General features: G+C 42.6%; 1 protein-coding gene across 1 annotated transcript in view; it reads right to left on the bottom strand.

Moving 5' to 3' along the window:
- Positions 1–429: 429 nt before the first annotated feature.
- The window catches only part of igsf11 (immunoglobulin superfamily member 11), a 90,007-nt gene continuing 76,139 nt past the window's right edge, over positions 430–14,297 (bottom strand). The window contains exons 3-7 of the mRNA XM_061218263.1: positions 13,956–14,163; positions 12,074–12,229; positions 10,450–10,572; positions 6,996–7,143; positions 430–4,757 (exon numbers count right to left, since the gene is read on the bottom strand). Coding sequence (XP_061074247.1) covers positions 4,250–4,757; positions 6,996–7,143; positions 10,450–10,572; positions 12,074–12,229; positions 13,956–14,163 — 1,143 coding nt within the window. The 3' untranslated portion in view covers positions 430–4,249. The remainder of the gene's footprint in view (positions 4,758–6,995; positions 7,144–10,449; positions 10,573–12,073; positions 12,230–13,955; positions 14,164–14,297) is intronic.

The following is a 14,297-nucleotide window of genomic DNA, read 5'->3' as shown; positions in this document are numbered from 1 at the left end:
TTTACTCACAATATGGTAATATTCTTTGAGAGAATTACACCTGCCATTAAGCAGGAATTCTGCTCAAGTCTCATACCTTGTTTTTCAGAAATTATTCACAAAATTATAGTGCAATGGGCACAGACACTACAATCTTACTCTACTTCCTCAATTTACTAGACTACTCAATCTTACCGAGAAAGGGCTGATGTGGGTTCTACGAATCAGGGTCCTTAGCAAATACTAATGGCTGATTTGTAGAAGTAGGTGTGGAACCGCTTGGTTGGAACAAAACACAACACCCACACCGGTCCTTTCTGGGTTAGATTGAGGGCCTGTGGACAAGTATATGTATTTTATATGGATTACCACAGGAATTGGGAAGTCTGGGCTGAGTGATCCAACCCAAACTAACCTTTCAATTAGACTCCAAATGAAAATAAAGACCAATTTCAGCACCAAATAAAATTTATTAACAATATTCACTACAACTTTAAATGTTAATTTTCTTATTTTACATCAATACAACGGTAAGTACAAGAATTATATTACATATATACAAAGTAGACTATTGGCAATATACATATATATATTTACATACACACAACCTGTTGAGATTATGGCCACAGCATCTGAAGCGTAGGATGGCTAGGTTTTGTAGTTACCTCAAATGGTAGTATACTGTATTAGTAAGTAAACTGCCATTAATATTAAAAGAAACAATGCATCCAGAATCCATTGCCACTTGTTCATAAGGTCCATATTGTCATTGACAATATGAAATAAACAATAACAGTTTGTTAATGCAAAACTTAATTATCTTTCTTTGTGTAATCTGTACCTTCATGTTCACATCAGACAAGTGCAATTCCCCCCAAAAAATAAAAAAAATAAGAAGAAAACTTCAGACCTGTAGACTAAAACATGGCGTTTATTTCCTCTGTAATCATGCCATTTGGAAAATAATCTTTAAAAATGTGGTGTGAGTTAGAACAGAAAAATGCACACAACCTTTAAGTGTGACTGAACGGACAGTACATAATTGTGGGTAACTGCTCTTATCCACCTTCACCTGTGCATGTTGTAGAGCCTACCATGTGAGGAAATGTAGTATTTTTACATTTATTTTACATCAATACATCTTTGAAATAGATTTCAATAATGTAATACTTCTGTATTTGCAATTTGCAATAATGTTTTTGGAATCATATTTGGACGTGAAGTTCTGAAATAGAATAATTTGAATTTGACATTCTCCAAGGTTCTCAGGTAGAGCTTATTTGTTTTAGCGTAAAACAAATGCCCTGTGCATAATGGTATATTTAAAAAACCAGAAAAAAAAAGATTAAATAAAAGACTAGAATTTTGCCAGTCATTTATCTGCCTACATGAATCTTAGAGGCAGTAACTATATAGCACTTCTACATGAAATCCAGCTTTAATACAGTGTACCCCCTTACTCAAAAGGGGTTTCTTGTGTTTGAACATCCATTGCATCTTTCACATTTTTCAAACAGACATGTTTTCTGGGGTCTTTTATAAATGAATAGCATACCTGTGGCGTGAGTCAAAGTGTGGATTACAAAAGGATGCAGTCTTCTTCATTTTTAGATGGGGCAATTACTCTGAAATGTGCAGTGAACTACAGCAGTTTACAAGGGTCACTGATGGTATATTCTCCAGTTGGTGAGTTTTTAAAGTAATCAACTGTAAAATGATCTGTTTGCTCTCTTTAGACTGTGTCCAGTAACCAGAACATCAGCAGTATGACATAGACACCCCACTCTCTCCATACAGACACACAATGAAATGTCATTGCATAGGTGGAATACATAAACCTGTAGAGTAATTTGCCATGCACTAAACTCAAATAAAAACATTGTAAGACAGAAAATGCGCATTTTAATTGCTGTCAAGCTGTAAAAAAAAACTCCGCATCCAAGCAATTATAAACAGTACAGATGTGCACTGTGCAGGACAGATGAAGGAAAGATTAAACCAGCCCTTATACTTAGGCTAATCTTTGTGACTTATCAAGGACAGTGTGAGTATTTTGCAGTTTGCTGTTACTTTTCTGTGACTTCATGAATTTTAAAAGGCCATGAAAGTCTATTTGGGAAGGAAAATTGTTGACAAAATTGCCAGAGTGCTGGAGAGAACACAATCTGTGAAAATAAAATGGTCTTCACTTCGTTGAGTTCAGAGCAGACATATGAAAATGATAACATAAAAGGTTTTTTGGTGAAGCGCTCATAATAAGTTTGCCTTTCTTGGAGCATCTCAATAACAGCTTCACAGAAACTTGAGAAAAAGCAGAGAAACCAAACCAAATGCAGCTGCCTATTAATACAATTATTTAGGTATCAAATACAAACAAGTGTGCTGGGCTGCAACCAAAGCCTACAAACTTTAAGGGGCCACTCGTTAACATAAATAAAACTCATTATTGTGATTATTAGACATTTACTGTATATTTGTCCACTCAATGAAATGTAAAAGGAACAAAAGAGGATCGTCCATATGAAAAAACAAAAGTTTTGCACATTTTCAGTGAAAGTCGTCACCACTTCAGGTTCATTTTCCACAGCAGTACACAGGCTTTGTTTGAATATTATCTTAATCAAGACATACAAAGCGCTTCAGGGAACATCCATTAAGGCTAATATAAACGGCTCTATGAAGGGAACAGCCTCTGTAGTAGCCAGGTATAAGCACAGAGCAACACGCTGACCATGGTTCAGCACCTGCTACACATCAGTGTGATATCAATGAGGGAGAGTAAACCTTCTGCATTCTGATCTGTGTTACATCATTATTGCAGTGCATCAGATGCTCTCTTACATGCAATCATAACTTTAGCCAAAAACTGCTGCTATGAGGGACAGAAACACATTATTAATAAAGCACAATGCCTTCCTCAGAAACCTTATAAAATGTCTAAACTTTATAAAATTAGGAAATTCAATTAAGACACAAGAGTTATAATAGTTGGGCAAATAAAAAAACAGAAAACTTGACCTACTCATATTATTTACAGTACAATTTCTTTTTCAAAACAACCCTCCACATTAAATCTTTTATAAAGGAAATTTGTTCACAAAGGAAATACAACACAGACCTCCTGTTCTCAAAGCAGTGCTGGTGTAAGAGTTTTTTGCAGGAAAAAGAAAAGGCTTGCAGGAGAGACTGTGAAATATACCAACTTAAACAAGGTCTTACTTTGGAAACCATGCTCTTGAGCTGAAGAATCAGGCTGCAAAGGGACTAGGTTCACATTTCCCAGTGACTAAGACTTCCCAGATTTCACAAACAATATTAACATTCATGAGTCCTGTTCTAATACTTGGTAATAATACTTTTCCTCACAAATGCGGGTTATACTGGGGTATAATCTTTCCTGAAATTTGAACTCCCACAGTAATGAATAACTGTTGGTGGAATTTATTGAATACATTAAGACTGATCTGAATAAGACTCATCTGTCATACATTCTAATTTCAGAAAGCATTTCTTGTCCTGTCACAGTGCAAACCAAAAAAAAAAAAGAAATCAGAAAAAATCCAGGTTACCCAGAGATTTTATACTGAAAAGAATGAAGGATTCTGGGATGTGTGTCTGTCTGGGACTCCACCTCCATAAATACCATCCCTCATTTCAGCTAATTCTCATAACATGACATTCTAACTGTACTAGAGATTGGTGGGAACTATACTGGAACTTTTTTATACTACTCTTTGTTATAGGAAACCATGCATTGCTTTTATTTACAACAAGAACCTGACCATACTTCTTAATAAGTCTCTTTCCTAAGTTCTAAGGCCATTTCCCATCTGGAGAATTGTGTGTATTTAAGACCACTGGAGTGAATTGTATTTTGTATTATCATGTTAAATGTACTGCGTATATATTTGAATTAAACAAAACCTAAAAAAAGAACTTCAAAGAAATAACATGAAATACACATTGTGGTTTTGGCTTTCTAAACTCGACCCTTTTCGTCATGTTTCCCCCCTCTCTCCCCCCACTGCACACAGGTGCTTTAAACCTCACTCCAGTCATACAGTTTTCCCCTTTAGCATATAAAACAACTAATTATTATTTTTATATAAACGAGAAGAAGAAAACTTAATATAACAAAATAAAAAAATAAAAAAACAAAACAAGAGAAGATTACCAGGTGATTCTCCAAAAACAGAGGTGTGTGTAAGAGCGGCGTTAAATGAACTGGATGCTGTAAAAGTCAGTTTGTCGGGGGGAAAGCGGGCGGGGTTCATACCAGCGAGCCGGCTCTGCTCTGGGCGGGCACCATGACGGGCACGGCGCCCATGCGCTCCAGTGCGGCCTGGCTGACCGCGTACGAGTGTGTGTGTGTGTGCTGACCGCGTGGCGCGGCCGGCTTCAGGCTGAGGGAGCCGTTACTACGCACCATGGTGGGCGGGGAGGGGGCCGAGTTGGTGGTGACCACCAGAGTCTTGGGCGGGGGGAGGGTGTGGCTGCCGTTGGTGTAGGCGGGGCGTGTCGGGGCCGACCCCGCCCCCGAGCCCGAGCCCGGCCCTGACCCCGCCCCCGAACCGGCCCCCGTGTGCCCGGGAGAGAAGGTCTGCCTGGTGTCGCCGTTGTAGCGCGTGTAGGAGTTGGTGTCGTAGTTCGGTTTGGGGTTGTGCCAGTAGCGGCTGTTGTAGGTGTTGGTGGAGGTCAGGGTGTCGTTTTCCGACGACGAGGCGTCGGCATGGAAGGCCTTCACTGATGATGACCTCTTGGGCGGCAGGTCGTCCTCCCTGAGGGTAAAGACAGGGCAGTGAGTCCTTTTCATTCTGGACAAATAGTTATAACTGTGTAAAAACTATTCCACCCTCAGGAATATGCAAGCATTTAAAGACTTTTAAAGAACAATGAACACATACTGATTGTGTTTTGTGCATAATGAATTGCAAATAAACTACTTCTAGCACTGGATTTATAATTGGTAGTTAAGTGAGTGAGTCGGTCCATGTATTGTGTGGAATTGCTGATTGATTTCAGGCCTTTGAGAAACAATGAGATTGAGGTTCGATTGTGTGTGTTAAGGGCACTAATGTCTCGCCTCTGCCTCGCCTCGAGAGGCTGAAGGAACTCCACACAGATGCAAATGAACCTTGAAAGCCCTCAGAGGATAGGGAGGTTAGTGAACATCAAATGTCTTTATCTCAATCAGTGTAAAATGTACTATCAGTATGGATTTTACATTCAGCATCTGTCTCACCCCAGCATTAACCTGACGGTTGGCACATCATGCACTGGGTTAAAGATAATTACACGCTGTAGTTTGTAAATATTTTTTATCCATGACAGCATCATGTATCAGTCTCGCCCGTCAATCATTTGGCCAACAGCTGTAACGTTAGACACTCGGGGCTTTGATTAAACATTTAAAAATGTAAAAGTAAATTAGGGCTTTTCATTAAAAATATGACATTTTCATCGGGTGAATAATTCCCCATGAAAATTCCCCCATCGTAGGTTAAAAAGAAATCTGAACAAAACTCATGAGAGTTTCTGTTGAGAGAGCCATGTGCAGTGCTGACTTGGGCTGGTTTAGCACGCATACTGTATGCCTATGAGGTTTCATAACAAAGAAAACTGCAATTAATTGTGTGCTATGTTATATTCGCTTCACTGCTTGCATTTTTAATTGGTGAATAAACCACGACAAAATGTATTCAATCTTCTGTTTTGCTCAAGTGCGTGTGTGTGAGTGTGTGTGCGTGTGTGCACATGGGTGCACCCGTGTGTCTGATGGGGGAAGGGAGATGTACAATTGAGGCTCAGAATTCATTTGTTTTAATTATTGATAGAGGAAAATGTTTATTTAATGGATGCCTTCGGTGAAATGAAATATTATTTATAAATATTTATAAATATTTCCGGTCCTTCCTTTATTATAAATGCGTTTCAGACTGACATGGAATAGCAGGACAAATATGATAGATCTTTATAAATGCATACATCCCTCAACTACATTTGCAAGTTTTTTGTAAAAAAATTATGTTTTTGTTTGTTCCGGTTAAAATACAATTGTACGATCTTCCAAATGAACAGGATGATGTACAGTGATACATATTAACACCAAAACAGCAAAAGACAGTACATTTTGTACATAATACTGTCAGTCCAGAGACACAGGTAGGTAAACTGCAGCAGAAGTACAGAAGCTTGTGCTACCCCATGCTCTATACACTGTATAGAAACTGCATACAGTCTGGGATTTTGAGTGACCCAAGCTTAGACTTACAGCGAGGGAATGACGTGCGTTGTGTACGTGTTCACTTTCTGTGTAGTTTGCATGTTTAACTGGGACATCCCCTTCCAGCAAGCTTTGAACTGGTACTATACGATGTGTGCTGTCTTTTGGGAGTATTTAAGCACAAATTAGTTTTAATTATTATTTGTACCACAATAAATATGATCAATGATGGCAATGTACCTTGTCATACTTTTCCCACAGTACCTGATTATCTGAGTATCTGATTGACTCATGCGCTTAGCGTCTTCTCCTACAGTCATCCACTCCATGATTTATTTATGATAAAAATATGAATACAAAACAGAAGGATTGGTAACTAAAGGGGCACGAGGGCTCAGGAGACTGCAGACAGCTCTGCGTGTATCCGAGGGGAATCACTTTTCTTCCCGTTATATCTTCATCCATCTCCGCGTGTTAGATCGGGCTACCCTGGCTGCCGCGGTGATGGATGTCACGGCGATAGTTGCCGTGGCGATAGATGGCGGCCCCCTTCCGTAGCCCTTTTCCCGATGAGCGGGCTGCGCAGCAGGGCAGCCAGGCACAGGATGGGAGTTAATGGCAGAACAAGGGCTAGGGGAGAGCTCAATTCAATTCTCTACAAGCACTGGATGAATAGTGTTTCAATCCAATTCCAGCGACTAAACTGTTTTTCACTTGGGTGGGCTTCAGTGCCGTCGGGGGGGGGGGCTCCTGATTGATGAGGGTGAGGAGGAAGGAGAGAGGGAGGACCCACCTGATCTCGTTGGGGATCTCATCCTCCTCGTACTTGTTCTTGTTCTTCCAGTAGAAGAGCGTCACCACCACCAGCAGAGAGCAGATGATGAGCGCCAGGACCCCTGTGGCCACGGTGCCTGCGATGAGGCCCAGATTCTGGGCCTGAGCTGAGAGGGAGGGAGCGAGCGAGTGAAAGAGATACGGGACCAGGGAGAGAGAGAATGTGAAGAAAGGAGGGATAAAAAAGAAAGAGAGAAGGATAAGTCAGAGAGAAAGTATGAGTAAGAGATGAGAAAGGGAGAAGGACTGGGGGAGAGTAAGTTGTTTTTTACTCGATCGTGTTCCTGGTATGAATCAGTAGGGCTCAGACAGGTCTATATCCTCTCAGTACACAAATCGTTTTCTCCTTGTGGTCTTCAAGTGGATTTCTTATCTGAGCTAAGCCTAATGTAAATGGTAAATGGTTGGCATTTATATAGTGCTGTACAATTGATGCTTCTCATTCACACACACATTGACACACACATCAACAGCGATTGGCTGCCATGCAAGGCAACAAGCAGCCGGTCAGGAGCAGTTAGGGGTTAGATGTCTAGCTCAGGGACAGTTCAACACACCCAAGGCGGGATCGAACCGGCAACCCTCCGACTGCCAGACAACTGCTCTTACGACCTGAGCCAATGTCACCCTGCTTTGTAGATTTCATCTAGATTTAGGCAGACCACAACTATCACCACAAACTAGCAAGGCACGTATACTCTACATGGTAAATACACACTCTACACATACCAGTTACATGCTGTTAGTGTGTGTACATATACTGTATATTTAATGTACGCTCACCAAGCACTTTATTAGGTATTTATTAGGCTTCTACTGCTGTAGCCTATCCACTTACAGTTATTATGCATTGTGTGTTCAGAGATGCTCTTCTGCATACCACTGTGGTAATGTGTGGTTATTTGCGTTACTGTCACCTTCCTGTCACCTTTGACCAGTCTGGCCATTCTCCTCTGACGTCTCTCATTAACAAGGCAATACTTTCTGCAGAACTGCTGCTCACTGGATTTAGATTTTTTTTGTTGTTGCAAACTCTAGAGACTAGTGTGAAAATCCCAGGAGATCAGCAGTTTCTGAAATACTCAAACTACCCTGACTGCCACCAACAATAATTCCATGGTAAAAGTCACTTAGATCACACTTTTTCCCCATTCTGATGATTGATATGAACATTAACCGAAGCTCCTGACCCGTATCTACATGATTGTATGCATTGCACTGCTGCCACACAGTTGGCTGATTAGATCATTGCATGAATAAGTAGGTGTAATAAAGTAAAAATGTTTGGTGGGTGTATAAACCACATGCCATGCATGTACAAGACTGGAGGACATGGCAGGGTGGTGATTCCCTGAGGCTGAAAGCCACTGACAAACACAGACAGAGGTGTCTATTACGATCAGCTAAGAACATAAGAAAAGAGGAAATACAAAACACATAACAATGAAAAACAAAGTATGATTGGTGTGATGCATTTAAGTACCGTGAGTAGTCAGCTGGGTAATTTACTCTAATACACAAAACTATGCTACATTAATATGTCCTTGATATACTTAATAGATACTGCGCTCTTAACCACAAAAAAGCTCAGCTAGATATAACTAAGATATTCACTGGATAAAAATGACTTATTTAGACTAATTTAGTATTTATCCACACAAAGGTGTGTACAGTATGGGCTACAGCAGCAAAAGACCAACCAGTCTAAAATATAAGTTAAATAAATATCAAATAAAGTGGTCACTGAGTGTATATACCCATTATCTAACCTTTTGAAATATGGTTATTAATTAAAAAACCGGTTCCTGTTTCTCGTCTGCAAAGCATTTCTCTTTGAGGGAAGAAAATGGTCCTCTTTAATTGCATTCGCTATTTACTACACTGAAGAGTAAAAATCTAAAATATTTTTTAAATACCATCCCAATTAGCTCACTGAGGCCAATAAGCATTACTTACTTTTTACAGATAAAAAAACTGACACAAATAAAGAGTCCCCACAAAATTTCTATTGCAACTTACAACTTAATCAGACCCTTTCAGTTTCAAAATCTTTTTATTGCACATTATGAAAACAAATTCACAAGTAATGCCAAAGGTTTCAATAAGAGTAGCAATATTGCCCTTGCACTGGTTGATATGCAGTAAAAACATTATCATTAACAGGATGAAGTGGAACGCAGACTCCTTTCTTGTCTTGCTTTATTATGGGTGTCAATGAAAAGCGACACCCATAATGTCCCACATGACATCGAATTTCACACGAGAAACAGCAGCTTCAGCAAAATGGAGGCAGAATATCATGGGAAGCCAGGGAAGGAGGATGGCAGTATTCACTCTCCTCACCAGCCTGTGCACATTGTACAGGGATGCAGTGAAACTACAGGCATCCATTACAGACGGCCTGTTTTCAGCCTCACCGTCAGTATGGCAAATACTGCAATGCTCTTTGTAGTATACACCATATGCGTGTTTACTGGCTCATTTTATCTGAGACTATGCACTGCCAGTCCACAAGGTGGCAGTCTGGGATAATCTGGTTGTAGTGAGTGGAAAGGTCTACGTCTTTGCGTATAGTTGTTATTTTAACAGTTTTCATATCCTGGTTCCAACACCTCTAACTGAAATGCATGGAATTGCAGCACAAGTTTGCAACACAAGGTGTGTGAGTTGCAGGTGCATGCATGAGTATAATATACTAGTGTAGTATAATGTGTCAGGTGTGTGTGAGTTGTAGGTGGATCAATGAGTGTAATATACTAGGGTAGTATAATGTGTCTAGCGTGTGAGTTACATTACATTATAGGCATCTTATCTAGAGCGACATACAGTTCATCAGACTAAGCAGGAGACAATCCTCCCCTGGAGCAATGCAGGGTTAAGGGCCTTGCTCAAGGGCCGAACCGCTGTGCGGATCTTATTGTGGCTACACCGGGGATCGAACCACTCACCTTCTGTGTCCCAGTCATGTACCTTAACCACTATGCTACAGGCCTCCCTGCAGGTGGACGAATGCGTGTAATATACGAGTGTAGTATAATATGTCAGGTTCCAGAACACTAGACCCAGTAGCAAGACCACAGAAGTGAGTTCAGTGAGTTTATTATCTGGTGGGCAGAGTATACAGGCGAAGGTCGATAGTCCAGGCAATGGGTCGGAACACCAGCAAACAGATATGCCAGGGATAATCCAATACGAAGTCGAAGTCACCAGCAAAAGGGTAAATTACAAACGGGCATGCCAAACAAACAGAATCCAGAAACGAAAGTCGATAAGCCAAAACGGGTCCAGAAACTATTGGTCAAAAAAAAAGTTGCAGGTGGATGAATGCAGGCCAGAGCCATGCCCAGCAGACTGCAAGCCCCCCCCCCCCCCCCCCCCCCCCCTCCCCGTGTTCACTGGAGTCCCACACTCACGTGCTACGACCTGCAGGTTAAGGACGCAGGAGCTCTTTCCGATGGCGTTGGACGCTGTGCACTGGTACAGGCCTGAGTTTCCCACACTGATGTTCCGCAGTGCCACGGTGCCTTGCATCTGGTCTGAGGACAAATCCACATTAAAAGTGAATCGGGGATTCCGAGCACAGTACCATGTCAGAAGAAACAAGCAACCGCAAAGGATAATTACCACATCAACGGCAAAGGACATTTACATAACAAATTTACAAAATTACATAACAAAGTACAAAGGGTTGGAGTGAAAACCAACTGAATGGTACATCTCCAGGAACAGGGTTGGGACACACTGCTGTAGCACAATTACATAATGTTGAAATATCAAGTTTTAATGTTCAAATTCAGCTCTATTTCAAGCACACATATTTGAGATGATTTAAATTGTAAACAGCAACCACTGTCAATCCCGCCATTGTGCCAAGCTACCCTTGTTCTATGTGATACAGTAAACAAGCCCCATTCTACATAAGGAGTGTGTGCTTGTGGTAAATGCACATCCACACAAACAATTAATATGTCTTATGTTCATTACACTTCTTCCAGGTCCAATCATTATGTGCAGACAGCAGACTGTGTGTCACACAGCTGGGGGAGCTGTGCAGTCTAAGGACAGCAGACTGTGTCACACAGCTGGGGGAGCTGTGCAATCTAAGGACAGCAGACTGTGTCACACAGCTGGGGGAGTTGTGCAGTCTAAGGACAGCAGACTGTGTCACACAGCTGGGGGAGCTGTGCAGTCTAAGGACAGCAGACAGTGTCACACGGCTGGGGGAGCTGTGCAGTCTAAGGACAGCACAGCAGAAGACAGCCTTGTGCCAATGAAAGAAGCATAAGAGGCTGTGCCAACTGCACAGCCGGAGAGAGAATAGCCAGGGGAAAGCACCAAGCAGCTCAGTCACCGTCACGGACACGCACACTGACGCACACACAAACGCACTCACTCACGGACACACACACAAACGAACAAACACATACTCTCTCTCTTTCTCTCTCACACACATCCACACTCAAAGGCATCTCCCCCAGTGGGGAGTGGGGTTGAACACTCACACTCCAGCTACGTGTCATTTACCAGCATGTGCGGGGCAGTCTGCAGGTTTATACCTGGCATGGCAGAGTGTGGCAGTCTGCAGGTTTATACCTGGCATGGCAGAGTGTGGCAGTCTGCAGGTTTATACCTGGCATGGCAGAGTGGGGCAGTCTGCAGGTTTATACCTGGCATGGCAGAGTGGGGCAGTCTGCAGGTTTATACCTGGCATGGCAGAGTGGGGCAGTCTGCAGGTTTATAGCTGGCATGGAAGAGTGAGGCAGTCTGCAGGTTTATACCTGGCATGGCAGAGTGTGGCAGTCTGCAGGTTTATAGCTGGCATGGCAGAGTGTGGCAGTCTGCAGGTTTACAGCTGGCATGGCAGAGTGGGGCAGTCTGCAGGTTTATAGCTGGCATGGCAGAGTGTGGCAGTCTGCAGGTTTATAGCTGGCATGGCAGAGTGGGGCAGTCTGCAGGTTTATAGCTGGCATGGCAGAGTGTGGCAGTCTGCAGGTTTATAGCTGGCATGGCAGAGTGAGGTAGTCTACAGGTTTATACCTTGTATGGCAGAATGGGGCAGCTTGGGCATGGACTCCAGCCTCTCCCAGGCGTAGGTGGGCGTGGGGATCCCCTCCTCCGAGGAACACAGTAGCAAGATATCGCTTCCAACGTCCAAATTCCCCTGGACCCTACAGGAGGGGGGAGAGGGGGGAACTGGAGAGGGAGGGAGATGGAAAGAGAGGGAGGGAGGGAGAGAGAGAGGGAGAGAGAAAGAGACAGAAGGAGAGAGAGTGATAGATTGAGAGGGATTTTTATATATATATAGAGAGAGATAGAGAGAGAGGGAGAGAGAGATAGAGAGGGAGATAATGAGATAGAGACAGAGGGGGAGAGAGAGACAGAGAGAGAGTAATAGAGTGATAGAGAGAGATGGAGAGAGAGAGAGAGAGAAATCATCCAACTGGGACTGCATGTACGAACACACACGCACACACAACCTAATATCACTGTCGTTTTCAGTACAACTTCTCTTCATCCCATTTTATAATTACGTTTCTAATCCAGCTTGTACATAGTTTATAACATAATTATGATTCTGTTCAATTATTTTACCCGAAGCTTTGGCAGTACAACTGCTTGTATTTGTCATGCCAGTAAAGCACTATGAATTGAACTGAATTAATTCAGACAGTGAGGACAGAGTGAGAGATGCTGAGTCATATATTTAACAGATGGTTTTATCCTGAGCCAGCTAACACAGCATTTCAAGCACACTGGGATGTTCTAGTTGGGTTTGAGATAACATTATAGCTGTTACAGTCCCTAAATTGTCTTAGAGCATATGTATTATTCCAAATAAGCCTGCTGGATGTCGTCTCTGAAAAGGCTTCCAGGCAAACTTTCTTCAAACATGCCCTGATGGTTCTCATTAAATCAGTAGAATACACCCTGGAGACTACAATATAAGAATACTATTCCACACAGTAAAGTACTATTCCATTGAAAACAAAGGTAATGGCAGAATCTTTTAACACTGTTAACTTTACAGACAAGTTAACACAAATGGATATCCACAATTTAAAGCCATTATGACAGTAAGCAGGTCACAAGTACAGTACTCCAAATTATTTACTCTTGGTTTTTCAACTGTTTGTCTTCCCCAGTTTCATATGTCCAGCTGTGCTGTGCAATCTATACTGTCGCTGAAGTGTGTGTCCACCTCAGACTTAAATCGTGTGCCTCCTGATGCCACACAGGACTATGGGTAACCTGTGGGGCCTGGGGACCCCAGCCAGCCACCCACAATACCCCTGGTGTGATGGGCCAGAAATGCGTTTGTGAATACTGCCCACACCATGACATGGTGACTGCACTTAGTCTATGCTCAGCCTGTGCTTATAGATCTTGTGTTGTGCTGACCACAAATATTCAGTGGTTCCTACTGTTCTGACTGTGCTCATAAATCCTGTGCTCATAGATGCTGTGCTCATAGGTCCTGTGCTCATAGATCCTGCGCGCATAGGTCCTGCTCTCATAGGTCCTGTGCTCATAGATGCTATGCTCATAGATGCTGTGCTCATAGATGCTGTGCTCATAGATCATGTGCTCATAGATGCTGTGCTCATAGATGCTGTGCTCATAGGTCCTGTGCTCATAGATCCTGTGCGCATAGGTCCTGCTCTCATAGGTCCTATGCTCATAGATGCTATGCTCATAGATGCTGTGCTCATAGATCCTGTGCTCATAGATGCTGTGCTCATAGATGCTATGCTCATAGGTCCTGTGCTCATAGGTCCTGTGCTCATAGATCCTGTGCTCATAGGTCCTGCTCTCATAGGTCCTGTGCTCATAGGTCCTGCTCTCATAGGTCCTGCGCTGTACAGATTTACCCCAGTCCAGATGCAAGGGGACTGGGGGATTTGTGTCCAGATTTCCGTACCTAGCACGGTGAGGCCTATGACCCCGATACTGCGCCCCCCTCTGTCCGGGAGGTTGTTGACCACGCACTGGTACGTCCCTGTGTCGGAGAGCTGTGTGTTGTTGATGAAAATAGAGGCACTTGTGCTGGGCATGGTGACAGCAAAGCCCACTCTGCCACTCAGCTGGTTGGGTATGGTGAATACCTGGCCAGCCTGGTAGAGGATCACCTGGCAAAAACAAACAAGGCAAACACAGACATCACTCATTGCAAATATATGATATAATGATTAATATTATTATATTAATATTACTTTTAAGGAGCACCTTCTGTACACTAGGACAGGTAAAGCAATGTCCACCT

This window comes from Conger conger, chromosome 13, assembly GCF_963514075.1.
Source record: "Conger conger chromosome 13, fConCon1.1, whole genome shotgun sequence".
Classification (NCBI taxonomy): domain Eukaryota; kingdom Metazoa; phylum Chordata; class Actinopteri; order Anguilliformes; family Congridae; genus Conger; species Conger conger.
This window is presented reverse-complemented; position numbering and strand designations above follow the sequence as displayed.